General features: G+C 34.6%; 2 protein-coding genes across 7 annotated transcripts in view; one reads left to right on the plus strand and one right to left on the minus strand.

The window, feature by feature from the left end:
• Positions 1–11102, minus strand: part of LOC137403534 (uncharacterized) — a 27489-nt gene extending 16387 nt beyond the window's left edge. The window contains exons 1-2 of one of the 2 annotated variants that reach the window (XM_068089474.1): positions 11060–11102; positions 1837–1931 (exon numbers count right to left, since the gene is read on the minus strand). The gene's annotated coding sequence lies outside the window, so the exon portion shown is untranslated. Of the gene's footprint in view, positions 1–1836; positions 1932–2062; positions 2135–11059 lie in introns of those variants that run through there. The other variant, XM_068089475.1, reaches the window with a different exon arrangement.
• LOC137403535 (myophilin-like) lies at positions 10868–20251 on the plus strand. Of its 5 annotated transcripts, none has more exons than XM_068089480.1 (5): positions 10868–10992; positions 15358–15482; positions 16548–16752; positions 17591–17672; positions 19787–20003. In XM_068089480.1, exons 1-4 carry the CDS (start codon positions 10933–10935, stop codon positions 17654–17656), a joined length of 456 nt encoding a protein of 151 aa, XP_067945581.1. In that variant the 5' UTR covers positions 10868–10932; the 3' UTR covers positions 17657–17672; positions 19787–20003. The 5 variants fall into 5 exon arrangements, with proteins under 5 accessions (XP_067945581.1, XP_067945580.1, XP_067945578.1 ...); XM_068089479.1 differs by lacking the exon at positions 17591–17672 and adding an exon at positions 18006–18098; XM_068089477.1 differs by lacking the exon at positions 17591–17672 and adding an exon at positions 18390–18497.
• Positions 20252–20470: the final 219 nt, after the last annotated feature.

Consider the following 20470-nt stretch of genomic DNA (forward strand, 5'->3'; position numbering starts at 1 on the left):
TGTTACTAAAGACAGCAGAGCACTTACTCAATATATTGATGTTTAAAAACACCCATCATTGAAGGCCCTTATCCTGATCAACCTAACTATTGTGCTAATTAGGTAAGTACGCATTATTGAAATCGTATGTATAAAAACCGCATACTTTCTTATACATGAAGGGCTTATTATCATTTTACCAATTTTCTATTGGCTGAAATGGAAGTCTTTCAACTAAAATGTAGTTTTTGTCAAAAATTTAAGCTATTTGTCAAAAACTCAAGCTAATTAGTTGACATAATAATATGTTATGTCGTAATTACTTTACGTAAAAAATACATGACACGCAATAACTCATTTTTATAAAAGTCTGCAACATACAGGTGTAATAATGTATTGTGTATTCATTTGATTCAAGATCGAAATTGCTATTCAAAATTTGGTTTGTTGAAAGCTACCACAACTTCACCAACATGCATGTTTATTTATTTTACAGATATAGTGAAATCTTTTGAGATGGCATACTTTTAATATTACGGCTAGATGTGTGCTTTTTGAGAATTGTAGCCAAATTCTAGTGTTATACTACATGTTTTCTCAATAGTCTTCAATTTTGATTAATAGTCTATGAATTTGACTAATAAACTATCGGCAAAACGGTTTCAACCGCTAACTCTTTAATAAAATCTCTATTTACCTACATAGAGCTGGTAAATTCACCAGGGTGTCTTCTAAATTACTCGCATAATTAATTTGGTTAAGCAACTTCTCTTATAAGCAAGCAATGACTAAGGCACCAGAATATGACAGACCTTATTTAAAATGTGAGTGAAGCGACAGGCTGTAACAAGTGCTTGGGTGTAACCATATAATGTATCCGGCTATTGTGTTTGCAGACCCATTTTAGCTCTGATATAAGAACGGACTCTTACAATTATAGTTTAACAATAAGTAAATTTAATTCAATTTACGGTTTATATAAGTGCAACGCACAGCAAGGTCAGACACAATCTAACACCTTCATAAGTTAAGTAGACAATTCCTCATACTGCAAGGGCTGAGGATGTTTCAGAAAACAAGTTTGCAAATTTATTACCTTTTTAGAAAAGTATGTAGCATGGAACTACAGGTTGGGTTGAACATTCAACCAAATTTTTAATAATCTTTGTAGCAATCTTATAAAAAAAGAAATGGTTGAAACTACTAAGTAAAATGAACACAGAAATGCTTGCAGTTTGGTTTTAATGTGAAGTCCAAGTTATAATTGTTCTGATATTGAAACATGTGTATATAACAATGTGATCAGCTGCAGATGATTTACAGTTAACCCTGTGACCTATACTCTTAGTTCAACTAGATTGCTTTCTATGTAACAACAATTTGCTAACTTGAGCAAAATGGCTGTTGACTATGTGTTGGCAGTAAGAGACCATAAAATAACAAATTAATTAGAAACAGTTTTTTTTATTAGCACCCTAGCAATTTGGTGCGCTGTGAGAGATGTAGGTGTAATAACTAGATCTACAAGTAATTTGATATACCAGTGGGGTGGTCAATTAGCATAGTTATTAGAGCAATGGTACATCATGCTGATCGATGTGAGTTCAATTCCGGAATAAAGCAATCTTTTTTCCACCTTTAACCGTAACTTTGGACACTCGAACAGACAGACACAACTTTTAAGATATGCTTTTATTAGAACATAGATTCACGCTTATTCCTAACTAAATTAATTTGTAATTTCAAAGAGAAAGGAACACATAAATTATACTAAACATATATTCCTGTTGATTTACTTGTTATAGTATCTTTACCTGAGTGCTAGCCAAGATAACAACAGTAAGTACATGTACTTACAATACGAGAACTTGGTCAAGGCTGCATATAGTCTTCATCTTGCTTTCCATAGGCTTAAAGCATAAAGCTATGCTTCTAGATCATTCTCAAAGAACCTGTCAAGAGAAAACACTAGTTGACACCAGCCACCTGTAGAGATTAGTCACAAGCTATGCCAATGTAGTTACCACCAATGCTACATGGAGAAAATGAGTAATGCTCTATGCAATTTCGCAGCCAAACCTACCATCTCGAGAGCCAATCCTCTATTGCCACAGATAAACGGACTGGTGGCCTGAAGAGACACGCTTAATGGACCATGCCTGTCACTCGCTCACTGACACTACCCTATCAGTGCTCTCTAATCACTAGCTATAAGTGTAGCTCGATGATTGGATGAATCTGTCATATAACTGCCATGTTTTTTAATCACCACCTCATTTGAGCACAACATTAGTTTTAGGACCTAAATCTATTGATTTGAAAGTTCTGTTTTTTACCAGTATATCTTTCTAGAAATATCTTATGTTTGAATGTTTTACAATTTATTTACTTGTTATGCATTTAGAAATAAATTAAACTCTTTGTTTACCCAAATTATTTATCCATAAATTTCAAGGTCATTAATTTATGTGCCATTATACAGCAATAAGTATTTTCAACGGCATTTAACTGTTTGGAATATAATGGGTTTCATAATCAGGTGAGTATTGGAGTTGCAGTCCCTCTCTCTTTCGCTCTCTTTCAACTGTCTCTCTCTCTCTCTCTCTCTCTCTCTCTCTCTCTCTCTCTCTCTCTCTCTCTCTCTCTCTCTCTTCTCAACTGTGTCTCTCTCTCTCTCTCTCTCTCTCTTCTCAACTGTGTCTCTCTCTCTTTTCAACTGTGTCTCTCTCTCTCTTCTCAACTGTGTCTCTCTCTCTTTTCAACTGTGTCTCTCTCTCTTCTCAACTGTCTCTCTCTCTCTCTTCTCAACTGCGTCTCTCTCTCTTCTCAACTGTGTCTCTCTCTCTCTTCTCAACTGTGTCTCTCTCTCTCTTCTCAACTGTGTCTCTCTCTCTCTCTCTCTCTCTCTCTCTCTCTCTCTCTTCTCAACTGTGTCTCTCTCTCTCTCTTCTCAACTGTGTCTCTCTCTCTGCTCAACTGTGTCTCTCTCTTTTCTAAACTGTGTCTCTCTCTCTTTTTCTCTTTCTCTCTCTTCTCAACTGTCTCTCTCTCTCTCTCTTCTCAACTGTGTCTCTCTCTCTCTCTCTCTCTCTCTCTCTCTCTCTTTTCAACTCTCTCTCTCTCTTCTCAACTGTGTTGTGGTTGATTCTTGTTTCCCTGACTGTGAGATGAGCAGTTGTCAGCTCAAAGTTATTTGAATCGAATGAATTACACAATTGAATTGTGTAGCAATGCTTGGTATAGCCAAAGAACCTAGCCACAAGTTGGTGATGTGATAACGCTGAGAAACAGTCAGTCAAATCCATGCTTGGATGGTCCTGTTTACCTTAAATCATAACTGTCACGTACAACTTTTATGGTATTTTCTAGGTAAATCAGACACGCTGATTCCGATTTTCTACTCAAAATAAAGATTGGTCCACTAACCTTCAAAGTCATTAAGGCTTTTTTAAAGCGTTTCAATATCCGTTTTGAAAACAACACAATCAGCATAACAAGCTGCGCCCATAAATATGTGACGAAACCTAGCTTTTTCAGGAACGGAAGTTAGGAATGTTTAGTCCGATTTAGAATAATAGAGATGGGTGTCTCAAAACCCATTAGTATCTAAATCCAGGCTGTAAATTAATCTCAGTCTTTTATGAAAGGAATATAAACTGTTTAAAATTGCTCGTAGCTTGTTACATGATGTTTAAATAGGCTGAACGCCAAGAAAAATAAGCTTAAAAAGCGTGGTTTTATCACAAGCTAGCGTAGTTATCGCGCTTTTTTGAGCTCATTTTTAAATATGCAATGTTGAATAGCTTATCTACCATTCAGAAAAGACTGAGATAATTTTTAAGACTGAATTTAGATAATAATGGATTTTAAGACACCCATCTCTGTTATTTTAAATCGGTCTAAACATCCCTAACTTCCGTTCCTAAAAAGCTAGGTTACGTCACGTATTTATGGGTGGAGCTTGTTGTGCCGAGCATGTTGTTTTCGATACCGATATTAAAACGCTGTAAAATAGCCTTCATTACTTTAGAAGTTAGTGGACCAATCTTTATTTTGAGGACAAAATTGGAATCAATGTGTCTGATTTACCTAGCAAAGACGATAAAGGTTGTACGTGACAGCTACGGTTTAACAGCTCTGTCTTTCTGGTTATGTGTATGTGTGTATGTTTATTTGTATCTGTGTCTACATGGATAGGGTTATCAATGTCTATTTGTATGAGTTTAGTTGTATATGATCGATGGCTCTATTTGTATTTGCCTTAATGTACGATGCCAACAAAATATGATTTTCCTTTAAATAAATTACATTATTTTTCATGAACTACTTGTAAAACTATTTCTTTTAGGTAAATATACATTAAATATGGGTAAGGCACAACTCCTTGCTACATCAGCAGGGCCCGACTCCTTGCTACACCAGACATGAAGACTGTTCTTCCATCTTATCTCCTATTGCTAAAGCAAAAGGCTGAAAGAAGTTGTAAGAAAAACAAACTCGCTTTAAGGTTACCTTAAAGTTGGTTTACACAATGTTGCCGTATGTTGGAGTTGTTCTCTCGGCAACTAGTTGTCGATTATGTGCACCGTAAACCGAAGGCATCATCGAGGCAGCGCGGATACTTAAAAACCTTTCCGACAGTTCGCCGAGCTTCCACGACAGCCTGTGCAGCGTGTACCACCTCGACAATGGTGATTAACCATCACAGATTGGCCGATTCATTTTTTCTTTTACGAAATTTGCTACAGGACTACTATTTCATCGTTTCCGTCACTGCATGGTATAATGAGAATGCTATGCTCCGGCCTACTCGCTGATTAAACGTGGATGAATTTGTGATAGTGGGAACATTGTTATCACAGACGATCATTGAAATATTGTGATTAATGCCAACAGTGAGTCAACAGTCAGGTCAAAGTTTAACACTGATGTGTTTGACATCTGCTTCCCCTGGCATTAACCATAGACATAGATATAATATTTCGCTGTTTGTTCTGGATCTTTTGCATGGCTCACAGCTGATTGGCTAGTTCTTTTTAATTTTTCAAATTATTTATACAACTACAATAATTGTTTTTATGAGAAAACAAAATAAAAAAGCTCAACACTATTAGCCTTTAATAAAACCTTCATCTGATATAAAACAGAAGATATTTATAGATTTATTGTTATAATTCTTACATCAGCTAGCAGAACAATGTCACACATGACTAAACATGGGTTTTCTATGAACCAGTACGGCATGCTGGATAGTGATGATTAATAGAGCTTGCTTGCGTCACGGCTCTATGGATAACTTGTGCCATTGCACAGCTCTACAAAGGAAGCTCACAGAGTTGTAAGCTCAGCAAAAATGAATAAAACCGCTTTTTCGTGGTCAGTACATAATATATAACCTCAGTAGAACCCAGGACATTATAGAGTCTTATATCATTTCATGGTGTATTGCGCTATCAGAACTTATTCCTGCAATTTTATGCAGTATTCCTGAACATATAAAGTTTTTTAAGACTTCAAGCACTAAGCGCATTCTGTCGAGGACTCTACTCAGCCCTGCTACTACTATTTGCAACTGTCTACTGTCTACAACTACTACTAGCTACATACTGCCTGTGATAATATTGGTCACACTATCACAGACTCACTCGCGTTTACACTAGTGAATAGTTCACGATATATTGTTTTCATTTACACAATGCAGTCACTGAAACAATGAGATGCTAGTCCTGCAGCAAATATTATGAGTCTCGCAGCAAATATCATGGAGGGAAATGTAGATTGAGCAATTCACAACTGCCAACCACCATCATCGAAGGGGTGCACATCATACGGAATGTCATGGATGCTCGGCGAAATATCAGGAATGTTTGGCCGATGCCTTGATGATGTCATCTGTTTATGGTGCTTGCAGTCAATGGATAATCGCCGAGAGGACAACTCTGACAAGTCCGTATGAGATGACATGACTTAAATGAAGCAGTAGTCATACAAAGAATAATCGATAGTAGTGGAAATTTGTTTTAGCCGATATATGGTCACACCATAACTAGTGATTTTTGAATAGTAAATTGGGTGTCAAGGAAAGGTTATAGAACTTAAGCTTTCCTGCAAAAAAATATCCATATTAACCGCATATACTACCTTTATATCTCGAGTGTCATCATTTTGCCCCTAATCAGAATCAAAGTACTTTTATAATGTAATTCTACTCCTAAAGTACACTGCTGATCCTTTGATCAACATAGTTTTTCAATGTTGAGGAGCCTTCTAATACCTCAATGAGCCATTGTTTGATTTCTATGCAGTTACAAATCAACTTGCAGGCGCAACATCATGGCAACTTAGTAACTAGAGGCATGGATTACAAGTGAATCCTATTTTAACCGTATCACAGAAGACAACACCAAGTTAGCTTTGTAGTAGCAGCACTCATAACTAACCTTACGCAAGCACCAATAACCTGACTGCTACTGCACTGCTGAAGTTGCAGTGCCCTTTCATTATTGGCATCATTAGTTCAAGATTAAAGAGAGAAGACATAACACAAAGAGAATGATATGATGGTATATCCAATGCAAGAAAAAGGGTTTTCAACTTTCATGACCGTTATCATATGGCTTTTCCCCCCTATACTTGGTACCTTCTGTTGTATAACATTACTGGGAACTGCCAGTGATAGAAAATTAGTTTCATGGTAGAGTTATAGAGGAAGGATGGTTTAGATTTGGTTGGTGTTTTACATGGAAAGAAATGGAAACTCAACTGCATGGTTATGCTGTCTTAGGCTAGTGTTCTAGTGGTTAGGGGTCTAGTGCTCTATGTCTCCTGCCTACTAAAACCACCCAGTGTTCCACTCCATCTGCTACATGCGCCCCACTGACTTTGCTTCTCCTTTTTTCTCTTATTATTCGTTTCGCTTCTACTATTCCTTACTCTTAACACTCCTTACGTTCTCTACACTCTCTGAACTCCATACACTCCCTGCGTTCCGTACCCTTCGTACACCCCTACGCTCTCTACGCTCTCTACGTTCTTTACCCTCCGTACACCCCTATGCTCTCTACGCTTTCAAAATGTCTTACACTCTCTAAACTCCGTACGCTCCCTGCGCTCCGTTCCCTCCGTACACCCCTATGCTCTCTACGCTTTCAAAACTTCTTACACTCTCTAAACCCCATACGCTCCCTGCGTTCCGTAACCTCCCTACAACCCCTACGCTCCCTACACTTTACACTATCCACGCTTTTACCTTCTCTATGCTTTCAAAATTCCCTAATTTTCCTATTCTCCATCCTCTCTCTATGCTCTCACCAGCTTATTACACCCTCTACCCACTGTACTCCCCTTTTCTTTCCAAAATCGAGATCACCCTGCTATGTACTCTCCTTCTGCTACCGTCTCTCTACACTCCTTTCAGTCCTTCTCCTCCCTCCACTCCCTCTACCCTTTACAACTCAGTACCTAGTCGCCACTGTAACACTCAATTACTTCCTGCGCATAAAAAATCATTTAGTCATAATTTCATCACCAAGTTACACAGTTTATCACACCAACCTATAACTTGACGTACACTATACACTGTTTGAGAAATAGCCATAATATATTGCAACTCCTCTCCAAATGTGAACACGCTTTAGAAGATTCTCCTTTCTTCAATTTCACAATACATGTATGTTTCACAATATATGTATGTTTCACAAGTGAGCAAGTAGGAACAACTGTTAGTTGTGTCAAGCAGATACTGATTCATTGGACAGAAGAAAACAATCTGAGAATTTTGAGGAAATAAGGATTCATTTTTAAACTATGTGTAACGCAAAAACGCTCTGAAAATACTTTCATTATTTACTTTAAAATAAATCTATTACAACTATTTTAGAAAACTCAACAAGCAGAACTTTATTATGGCAAAATTAAAAAAATTTCTGTTCAATATCAACTTATTGCTACTATAGTAATAATAAACAAATTTTAAATATACACAGTTAATTCCAGCTTCAACAAAGTGCATAAACACAAACGGCTAAAGCAAAGTTATTTTTAATATCTCAGGTTGAAAGATTGTGTCTCCAAGGTTATGGCTTTTTAAAACCTTACGACTAACTTTCTGCTGAAATTTATTCATATCAAAAATCCTATTGTGCTATTTCAATTAAATTTCAATTTTGTAAAATTATAAAATTAATAAAATTTAATAAAACTAATAGAATTTATTAAAGCTAATTAAAAACCTCAAAGCTCTATTTTATGTTTACAAATAAGACTGCAATTCTTTAACAAAATGTAAGAATCCAAACTGTAAAAAAAAAAGATTTTCAAGGTTTTAGGCTGATTGTTATGTTTTTTTTAAATTTCACGGTTTTAGCTTTTTTACCATCTCTCTCAACTATGAAAGGCTACCACAAACAATGTATAATATACGTTGAAAAGGTGAATGTATATGTTTCAGCTATCATAAACCGCTACTACAGAAGGTTCTTAAGTTGTTGACAGCTTCCAGCAGGTGCCTTGCAATGTTTGCAATGCAGAGGAACGTTTATGGTTGCTGCCCCCTGAAGCAATAGGTCAAACACGTCTGGAGAGGCAGCCGAACACATTACAAGTGCGAATATGATGCTGTTGCACTACGCAATAAAACGTCATTAACATTTGCCAGCTGTTTCAACATCATCACGTGGTACCTAATTGCAACGAAACAATTTCGTGGCAGACAAAGAGCTGCTGTAAAATATCTCCATAACTACCTATAACTTGACATAGACACTGAGGTTGTTATTAGCATAACATAGACATTGAAAGTGGAGTCTGTACATAGACTTCATTGGGATTCTAATTAGTACAAGTACAAAATGGAATAAAAGTCTAATATTAAAAGTTTATTAACAAAATTTTCAATTTTTTTATTTTAGCATTTTTGTTTCATTAAGTTGTTCTGCCATATCAGTAATCATTTTTTTAGAACAGGCTTTTTTAATTTTTTGTGTAGTTCGACTCAAAATAAAAACTTGGTGACTTTAAAATAATACAATGTAATTATGAATAAAAATGGTTCACAAAGAAAATTATTGAACATGAATACTAAAAAATATCCAATCTTCACTATAATGTTTACTATAATGAGAACCGTGTATGTCCGTCTGTCTAAAGTCACTCGGAGAGCGTTAGAAAAAAATGCACCATGCAGGATTTGAACCAAGGTCATCAGCTTCCTGGCCAGGTACACTACTAACTGCAGCACTCCACCACCTGCATTGTGGAATAATTGTGCACATACTTATTCCACTTATGATATCTTACAGTGCACGAGACTGCCAGTATACTTGTTAATATTACAACTGTCATAATAAAAATCTATTTCTATACATGTTAAAGAAAAAACATTATCCTTGTTTTTTCCTGCCACCTCTAGTATGCTATTGAAAATCGTTCATCACCAGTTCACACTAATACATGTGCAAGCAATTCACAGAATGATCTATAGATCCTAAGTCTAACCACAGACTACAAGTAATGCTTTGTTAGAAGAAAGGCTAAATTTTTATCAACCAGTGGTTAGACATAACTGATCACGTGAAGTTCTGTTGGCCGATTTTCTTCACCTTCAAATTCGTTCATTGAAGTTAATGATTTAGTAAATGAGCTACTATAGGTGATCAACAGTTTATTAGTAACGAAGGTCGGAGTTGTAGAAGGTCAGAGTTGCAGAAGGTCGACTTCTGCTTGTATACCAGTTGTTATGCCTTACTACCAACTTAGCTATCTCAACCTTTTGTGTAAAAATAACTGTAGCCAAACCACTACATACAATATGAATGCTTTGCAGGATTTTCTTTGTATTTTCTTTGCTGGATTGTTCTTTGTATGGTATGTCAAAACCATCATATGTTAGAGCAATTACATAAACACAATGTATTTGGTTTAATTGGTTCAACAAATGCAAAACCTACGAGAATCTTCAATATATTAGTGTGATAGCGTGTGTGTTCGCTGTGTGTCACCCTGCGGTTACAGGTTGAGCTAAAAGATTGTCATAAGCGAGGTTCGACTTGACAAATTTAAGCGAGGCAGGCCGGCAATCTACCACCAGCGCCAGTTGATCACCTGCTGGTATTTGAAAATAACTGAAAATAGAGTTATTATAATTACGTGTCTGATTAGCGCTCCTGATGATCTTTCATAGCACACGAGACTTTCAGGCTTTTAGTGAAAACTATTTAACATAGTTGGGATTATACAAAACAAGGCAAAAAGTTTAATGGAGAAAACTAATTTATATGTAATTTTCATGTTGAAGTAGCGTTTAGAATGTGAAGTGTTTTGGCAGCGATGTAATAAAGGCAGTATATCGTCAATAAAAACAAACATGCCGGTGCCATTCGCTGAAGAACTTTGCCATTCCAGATGCTTCATTTTACTACCAAATAATCCTGTGTTTCATTCCTTAACAAGCATTCTATTCTCACTGTCTACTCACAGACGTCTGAATGCATAGACATGCTGATGAGCAATAGAAGCATTTATAAAGCACAGCATATGCTGTACTTCGACAGAAATATTTTAATTAACTTGAACTTTTCATTAGCTGAGCCTGTGGTTTATAGTTATGTAAAGCATATTGCTATAATAGTAATACATTAACATGTTTAGAATCAAGGAGCAAAGGCTTCATCTGATGGCGGTAATGTAACCTGATCCAGAGCTTAGCTATATATGGAATACCTTAATGAATGTAGCCGAGGAACTTAACGGCATATATTATTTTGTTTTCCCTGCATCCGCCCTACAGTTTTGCTAATTCTCAGTCTAACGGTGCTAAAAGAACACAATGGCTAACCATTAGTCTCCAGTAGGCTTATTTAAATGCTATGAAATTATTTTTCCATTCACTCCTCGTACTACCCTCTCCGCGCATAGCTTCAAACTCAATTCTTCATCGCAACGAAAGAGATAGTCATGAGTGAACCGTCAAACAGAGCTGCCCTCAGTGGGATCGCCCATGACATTGCCAAAAAGGTAAGTGGCACATAGATCAGCAATACTATCATGGTTAGAAGTCATAAGTGCTAGACGCTTAACATACCTGAGCGAGAGTAAGTTTGCTGACATCTACAAGCCAGTACTTGTAGCCTAGTGAATAGACAGTGACTTGGGCAGACAATAGACACTAATCACTGCCAGGCGAGATTAAATTGCTTCAAGCAGGTGCTTGTTCATCACAGCTTCAAAGAAAGTGTAGGAGTTATAAATTAAATACTTCAATGATGGGTGGATATAGTCGAGAGCCAATTTAATGCTGTCTTATTGTATGTTTTACAATCACAATTGATATTCAATGAGTAGTTTATTACTATTGTTGTCAATACTTAGCCTGATGGTCTTCTACATTCTTGATACTGAGGTCGGGCTGTACTACCTAGCCTAAGGAATTCAAAAAATTTTCCCATCACTATTTTTATTATTGTTAGTGTTATTATTATTATCATTATTACGTTTTTATGACTTTATGCTTAGTACTTCAAACTGTTTTAAATATATTTTGTATTACTACTGTATGTTTATTCATTTATTTCTTTTTCTTATAATTCTTATAATAATAATTACAATTATAATAATAATTATAATTATAATAATTCTTATAATTTATTAATGCATCTTTAATTTATACTTAATTTTACTTGCTTTATTTCTAATCTTCCATATTTATTTGAAAACTTAAATTAATATTTTTAAATGTTTATGCAATTCTGGTGATCGAATAACAAACTTAATTACAGTTAGTTGAAAAACCCGCAAAGTTTTGTAAATAATTCATATTAAAACCCGCTCTGTAAGTGAAATGCACAAATGTAGGCATGCCGACTCAGATTGTGTTGGTCTGACAACTCTCAAACAATTGAATGTTTACTTTTAGCCTGCAGTGGTAATTTTAATTATGGGACCGATTAAAATAAACATGTTATTTGTTATTAATTCAAAGTTTGTTAGGCATTTATTAAATGGATTATGACAATATACACATCAATGAAAAGCTAAGGATGTTGTACACATTAATATTATCCAATATCAACCGATATTTGTCAGTTTAGCCTGGTTTTGCAGTAGCATAGCGGTATCTGTACATTATGGCAAAAGATCCAATAAAAACTGAGTTTATATTGCCCAAATTTAACATGGTTTTTAAGCATATCAATACATGCAACTATATGGAAGTAAATAAGTGGCCTTTAGAGTCTGAGTAGCATTTTAATATTTAATTAGTCAGCCTTTATAGCCAATCACAGGATAAGATAAAATGGTTCCCCAATAAATAGATTATATTTCTTGAGAATAATTTTGATTGCAGAGTGTCTACAAAACTCATTTCTCAAACATGTATAGTATGTATGGTCAAAGATAATACAGTTTATGTCACAAATGACAAAGAACATAGGGAGATTACTATATGGTCTTATAGTTATGATCACCACTGTAAGTTACGGAAGAAAAATATACAATATTAGGCTAGTGTTTGATGGTCTGACAACTCCGAAGCACTTGGCTCATTATCTTAGCCCGCCGAGTTGCAGAATAAAAATGGGACGCTTATCGTATAATGCGCAACAGGATCTAGATTTTGTTATTGAATATCAAACTATTGCTGTAAAAATCAAAGTGTTTTAACAACAAGAAATATTAAATCATTTTAAGCTTGTCTTGAAACAATCGCTGCCAACCAGGTTTTGCAAAACATTCTGGGTAAACAGAGCTGATAGTCAGGACTGTATAATTTGTGTTTGGTTTGAAGCAAGCATGCAAGCCTCACATTTTATGTAAATACAATAGCAGTTGTTAATGACTTTGTTTGTTCTCTGAAGTATGTACTGTCTGTTTACTTCTGATTACATCACCTGATAAATATGAACCACTTACATATTGTGCTGTAAACCCAATCAACCATAGCTCTCGTGCTTTCATTCAACAGGCTTCTGTAGAACAGTGACTTCTACAAAAATAGGTTGGCATACCACTTCTTGCTTTGAGCGTCACAAAAATATTTATTTGCAAGAAATCATTTCATTTCTTTGGTTTTAATTCTTTCTAAAGTAATATTTATGTAGTTTCAATATTTACTTCTTTTGCAGTTAAACTAAATTTATTGTATATCTCTTGCAAACTGTCTGTTAATAAAAGGCAACTTAAAGTCGCAAGGGTTGGCCATTTGAGTTTTTCATTTTAGCAAATTAAAAAAATTATTTTTATCATCCGGCTCGATAAATAAACACTAGAATAACTTGGTATTAAAATGATTAAAGATAGAGGCAAAAAAGAGCAAGATAAAAAATAATTGAGAGGAAAGGCTTTCAAAACTGATAAGTTTGCTGTGTTTAGTTAATATTTACAACTATATTTAAGGCATCCTTTGCAGGTGCTTTTCTAAAGACTTTGACTAGCACCAGCATATGGCATGTTCTTTTGATACCTACCAGAAATACTTGTCTCAGTACCATGCATACTATTTATTCTACCTAATATGTGAACATATCTATGTTCATCTGTTGCACCTTGCATGGCAATCGCTTGTATCCACTTTGTATAAACAGCTTGAGAGCTGATGGTAGAATAATTCATGCAAATGCTGCCGGGCTGAAAGAATGCAGACAATTATTGCTGCCTACGCTCTAATAAAGCGCCCAGCTGCTGCCTTCCATGAAGCCATTCATTCCCCATCCATCAACACTAATTGGTCATTACGGGCCGGAGGGGATGTGAATGTCTCTTTGTGAGCCAAGAAATAGAGTTATGATGAGCTCATAGAATAACCTTACATAGATATTCATTGTTGCATCATATTGAGCTTATAATGTAATAGAGGTCTAGGTTAATGCTGTGTAATATTACTGTACAAATTAAGTTATTAACCATTATGTAGAAAACAAACAGAAAGAAAATTAATTACAGCAGAATAACACAATAATGCAACTAATTTTGCTTATCTTTGTATAAAGGAATATGGTGTAACCAGCTAAGCTATGTATGTACGTACATACGTATGTACATATATACGTATGTACATACCTACCTACATACCTGTAGAAAATGTATGTACGTACAGGTATGTGGTAGGTACGCACGTACATACCATGTATCGTACAGGTACTGTAGGTAAGCACGTACCTGTACGTACATATGTACATATAGGTACATGTGTACCTGTGTACATACATACCATATGTACCATATGTACATACGTAGTTGCACAGACGTACATACATACCGGTACGTGTGGATTTGTGTGCATTCATATCATATGTACGTTACATACGTACCATATGTACACACGTACGTACATATGTATGTATAACCTTTAATTGACATTGATGATCATTACCAAAATGATGTTTTTAATTACATGCCAAAATAGAAATGAGAAGACAGAAGTCAGGAATTGTTGAGTGAGTTGAACAACAGTGCTTTAAAAGTTGATAATCTAATAGTGTTGTGGAGGAGTCAGAATAATGAATTGAGAGTTGTAGTAGCAGAAATTTCACAAACTGAAACATACGATGGTGAAACAAACCTCTGACACTAACTGTAGTACGTTAGTGTCAGATGTTTGTCATCTGTGTGGAAGGACAATTACAAATATTCTAGGCATAGTTTACCTGGTATTTTGACACTGTAATACAAATGCTTTAGAAGCAAGTCAAGTGTCGAAACTAAAATATGTAGCAAAGGTTTGTACCAACACAGATAAAATATCTGTTGATATCGATATAAGAAACAATCATACTCATCCTTCATATTCATCCCTCTAATTAAAACAAACTCAGCAGGCTTTGAAGATATTGCAGGTAAATTGTTGCAGTCGTTTGCCAATGTTGTAAAGAGAGAGCAACTTATAACTATCAAAAGAATGTTTTATACAAACACTTTCTGTATATATCAGAAGCAGAACCAAATCATGCATGTAGCAAAATAAATTAAAAATTTTAAACTCTTATATGTGTGTATTTTATTTCATCAATTAGTAAAAATATAATATTAAGCAAAATGAAGATATGGTTATAATATTGATTAAACTAAACAAAATAAGTGAAAGCTTAGTTCCTACTTATTAAGGCATGATGAGGCCCACATGCGCAGTAGCACTGCAGCTAGTTGAGGCGCTGGGACGGATTAGCTGCAGTGCTAGTCTGGCCCAGCGCCTAACATAGAACATAATTATTCTAGTATTACAGTAACCCAGTTACTTGTTAAAAAATAACTTCTAGCTTCCTCTCATGCCTTTGCAATTTAATACTGTTCTGCTTTTAAATACATATTCTAAGCTATGGCTGGAACTTTCTATTTTTGTTCAGGGGAGTCTTAAAATTTCTTATCATCTGAAAATGTTGGCAGGTTGCTAAAAATAGAGATCCCGAGGCGGAAGCGAAGGCAGTTGCATGGATGAAGGAGGTGCTGAAGAAGGACCCACCTCCGGGTACCTATGAGGAGTCACTCAGGAATGGAGTTTATCTTTGCGAGTAAGTGGAGACAATTACAACAAAGTTAAGTAATTAATTATGTAGATTTCATTTTTAATTGTATGATTGATATGTAGAAATGTTTATTGAATACATAACAACAACCTATAAATTTAGAAATCACTGGTTTCTTTTATTGCTTTTTAAACAAATAATGACAAAATATTATTGCTATCTCGTAACAATAATATTTAGTAACAACAATATTTGGTCCATATTCATAAAAAATTATGAATAAAATAAGAACTTTTTCCTCAATTTTGATAAATTTTTTTTTCAAATTTTGTTAAAATTTGATTAAAAAGTCAGCTATATAGCTGAGGTATTAATAAATTTTGTATCAAATTTTATTAATTTTAGAATATTAAAATTTGATTAATGATTAAAAATATATTAATGCCTCAGCTATATAGCTAACTTTTTAATCAAAAAACTGTGTTTAAAATTGTTATTTGTTTATTTGTATACTAAGTTTATTTCCATGCACAAAATATTCTTGATAGTTTTATAAATTTTATGACGTTCTCACAAGAAATGTGTTTTTATGTATGTCTATGCATAAAATGGAATGCTAATTTCCAAATTCAAGTTGCAACCTCTCACCCAATTGATCAACTTTACGACTAGGTGTTCACAAAAACCCTTGCAGTATTACAAAATGAAAGCTGATGATCAAATGGTCTCCTCGTAAGATATTCAGCAGCCAGTCCTAGTTTTGATTGACTGAATAGAACATGGACCTATTCTCTAGTGTCACAACCATTTTTAGTTAAATATACAATTATAACTTTTATACATCAGTTGGTTTGCGAACAATAAAATCTAGAATTTCAAATACTCCAAGCTTTAAGATATGCAAAAGAGTTCAGTCACTGCGTCAAAATGCTTTTGGTATAAATTTGAGTAATTCTCTACTCAACTGCTAAAAACTGAAAAATTTCAGTTTTAATGTGTAAATATTTTTTTAGCTAATAGTTTTTATTTACATGTAACAGATTTACGGTAAATTGTGTTAGCCAATTAAATAGTTTTTTAACCTCTGCCATAAATATTTTTATTTTATAGGTTAATCAATGCCATTGCTCCAAACTCTGTTAAGAAAATACACCAAAAGGGACAAGCGTTTACAGTCATGCAGAACATAGAGGCTTTTCAGAAAGCTCTTGTGGCTTATGGCGTACCAGCTGAAGACCTCTTTCAAACCGTAGATCTCTGGGAGAAGAGGAATATTCCAGCAGTAACCAAGACTATCTACGCACTATCTCGAACAGTGAGCTAACTTTTTCATTACGACCTTAGCAATGGAGAAACCAGAAAAGAGTGACTAAAGGTTGATTTGTAATTGATTCAATAGTTGTGGCATCTTTATAGCCTGATCACTCTTCTGAATTTTGATGAAATTTAATTAAGCACATTACAGAATTGTCTTCTCTTGAGAGTGCCATCTCTATAATGTTACCTCTGTTCCTGCTGCGGTTGTAGAGCATTTAAATACAAACAACTCGTTAAATTTTCAGCAATCTAGTTTCCGTTAATCTATTATTAAAAAATTATTTTTAAAGTTGCATTTTAGTAAATGGTGTTCAAATGTTAAGAAAATTTTTAATTTTAAAGTAGAAACTTCCTCATGTTAACCCAAATAGGTGAAGTTGCAAAGTTTTGTTTTACAGAAATAATAGAGGATATATCAATATAAAATGTAATCATCAACTGGCTTACTTGTGTTTTGGAATGCTGTAGTAGATGAGAACATTGTAGTGTATATAGCATACTCTGTCTTTACGCAGATTCAAATAAAACCATTATTAAGACAGTTTAAGGTAGCTAGAGCATTCCTTTGTGGTGACCAGATATTCTGCTGTTTTATAATACTTTCTAAAAACAGCTATAAATTGGCAGTCATCTAAAAATAATATTTTCTAGAATAACATGCTTTGTTAAAAAAAACCATTTAACGTTGTCTAAAACAAGCCCAGCGTTAGCAGTATCTGATTATGTTGGAGTTGTCTGTTCCAAATACAGAGAAATCCTATATCTGCAGTTTTTATTTCAGCTGTTATTTCTTACCAATACTATTTGTAAGTTAGCCTTTGTTTCATTTATCTTAGGCAACAAAGCTCGGTTGGAGTGGGCCCGAGTTGAAACTTGATATGCCAATGGCTAAAAACCTGTAGACAACCACATTTATTTGTACGTGAGTTGGTCACGGAGGTGCCAAGGCTAGCTTAACAGCTTTAATCTGTAGTTAGTACGATAGATGTAGATAGCCTGTGTGACTAAAATCATACTTATTTGCATCATCTCTTACACGCTTAATAATACTGGTTATGCAAGAGGATGTCACTGATCACAGAGGTAGAAGGTGGTTTTTTAGTTCCACAGTCTATGAAGCAAACTTGTATGACAAATGGAAAGGCGTATTAAGTAATTTAAACTAGTAAATTTTTCTTTGAATCGGTGACTCACTCATTGTTTAGCCATTTAGTAAAGTTACTTTAGGCATGTCCTTTTTCACACACATAGGCTGAGAGAAACGGCTACGCAGGTCCAAAGTTGACCCTAGATGTTCACGTTATGAAGGATCTATAGACTATCTTGACCTCTCTTCTATTACAAGTACAGAACTTGCGCTTTTCTTGATGTCTATTGCTCTAGTGCCTCATTGAAATTTTGCATAGATTCTGGTCACTAATAGATAAAATGACTTTTTTGCTCTTGGTTTATGCATCGCACGGCTCTATTGTTCGTTGAGCTTCACTTAAGCTGCTTCAATAATACACTTAAAGCTTAAGAAGAACTTAGGCTATTCTAGCAAAAATTTAAAGTTTTTTGCTCATGAGTCATAGGAGCAAAACTCCAGCTTGCAACTAATATGTGGCACATTGTGATCCTATGACTGTTGTTTAGGCTGGCTTTAAAGGATGGCAAGGGCCGACAATTCCATATGAAAATCCTGCAGCTAAGATGGACATTTGATGCAGCGATTAACTCTATTGTTACTCACAAATGTTATAAGTAATTATCAGTGTGGATATTTGTGTATGTCTATTGTTTGAATTTACCCTAGTAATTAGTTAGTTTTGTCAAGCTTTGAGCCGTATCGCCATTTCTCGTTTGAGACAATCCTGCTTTGCATTCTCTTGGCCTCTATTTACTGGCAATTGGAGAAACACTAGCTAATAATATAATTTATCACACTTTAAAGGATAATATTTCTATTACTTTAGTGACAATCTTTCTAAAAATGTTTCGATAAATGAAAAAATTTAGCTATTTTTTTTCTAGGAACAATGGCATGTACATTCGAATGCACATACTTCCTGTGTTTCTTTTTCTATAGCCAAGTGCATTCCTTAGCTAAATCACCAGGTTGCTATGCTCACCTCTGCTTGTGCTTGTGTCTGCTTGCTTTTGCATTCAAGTGTTGGTCATTCATACAACATTTATGTGGTTACGTCTTTTTTCTCATGAGAACAAGCTTTTAAGGACAATGAAAATTATGATTTTTTACATTTTGGGAGGTCATAAATATGTTAGAATAAACCATTGAAATTTTTAATCAATTATTTTATTATGCGTGAGTAATTATTTGGCTAAAATGAGGTGGTAGTATGGAATGTGTAAGATGCATCTAGTTTGACACCAAGTGAAATAAGATATCGCTCATTAATATTTTCCATTACTTTTCCTGCCATTCTATTTAACTTTTTTATTACAAATTACAAAATCTTTTTTAAAACAATCGCTCGACAGAGTAGTAGCAAATTCGATACTACTTGCATTTTTTTGCCAAAAGGGATTAATAAAGTTTCATAAAATTTGAACCAGTCTTACAAATCAATTTTGTCTTACATTTGGGCCAACGTTCTGAGTTCAGAATGTTTAGAACATTGAAAAGTTTTATCAACAAATTTTTATAAAACTTGGAAATATTTTTTTTTATAAATTTTCATAAAATTTGACCATTATTAATAATTGTATTGTTTGAGTATTATTAATTAATTGTTTATAAAATTTGAGAAACATCAATCAACTTTCACGAATTATGTGAAAAATTTATTCAAAAGTTTTCATAGTTTGACTTTATTAAAAATTTAAGCCTATAGCTTAACTAAACTTTTCAAATTTTTATGCAAAAAGTTTATCACAGTTCATGATGTGCTATCCTGAAAAAGAAACATTTTTTACACAGAACAAAATTTTAACTTGTTTTTGCTATAAGCATTTGGAATTATATTGTTGAAAGATATATAAAATCAGAAACTCAATTGATTGTCTCACACTGCATGTACTTATGTTTGCAGGCTCAAGCTAATGGTTGGTCAGGTCCTCAGCTGGCTCCCAAAATGGCCACGAAGAATGAGCGAGAATTTACTGAAGAACAGATACGAGCTGGGCGTGATTCTCATATAGGACTTCAGGCTGGCTACAATAAGGGAGCCAATCAGAGTGGTATAAATATGGGCAACACTCGCCACATTGTGGACTAGCAATAGACTGAGAGAGTCGCTTGTTTTTTTTTACCTGCTTGTACACGGACCTGCCAACCCATTGCTTGTGCAATTCTTGCTGACTGTATATTTTCAATACTCTTATTACTGGTTTTTTTTGGCTTATTGTAACGTAGCTTTAGAAACTATATAGACTGTGCTTCAGCTGCTCATCTAGCTATAAACATGGTTAGTTCTCAGTCTACACTGAAAATTTTATAATTATATATTTTCATTTTGGTTAATTTGTTATGAAATATAATAAAAAATTTCAAAGTATCTGACAAACTAAACATCGAAAGTAAGTTTAAAACTTGAAAACTTTTTATTAATTCAACTGTCTGTGGCACAATTTAAAAATGGCTCGTGCGCAAAGCCGAGCACACAACTCCAACTGCGTCAAATCTACACACTGACAGTTGGTTCCTTCTAATCAAGACTTATCCGTGAAGCATAGAGTAGCATGGGAGACAAATCTCTAGTAAGATATTCGAAAGC

This window comes from Watersipora subatra, chromosome 9, assembly GCF_963576615.1.
Source record: "Watersipora subatra chromosome 9, tzWatSuba1.1, whole genome shotgun sequence".
NCBI lineage: Eukaryota > Metazoa > Bryozoa > Gymnolaemata > Cheilostomatida > Watersiporidae > Watersipora > Watersipora subatra.

Coding starts and splice junctions, on each gene's coding strand:
- LOC137403535 (XM_068089476.1), top strand. CDS start 10,933: ATGAGTGAACCGTCAAACAGAGCTGCCCTCAGTGGGATCGCCCATGAC. Junction 15,483..16,547: donor AATGGAGTTTATCTTTGCGA/GTAAGTGGAGAC, acceptor TTTATTTTATAG/GTTAATCAATGCCATTGCTC. Junction 16,753..19,786: donor TCTACGCACTATCTCGAACA/GTGAGCTAACTT, acceptor TTATGTTTGCAG/GCTCAAGCTAATGGTTGGTC.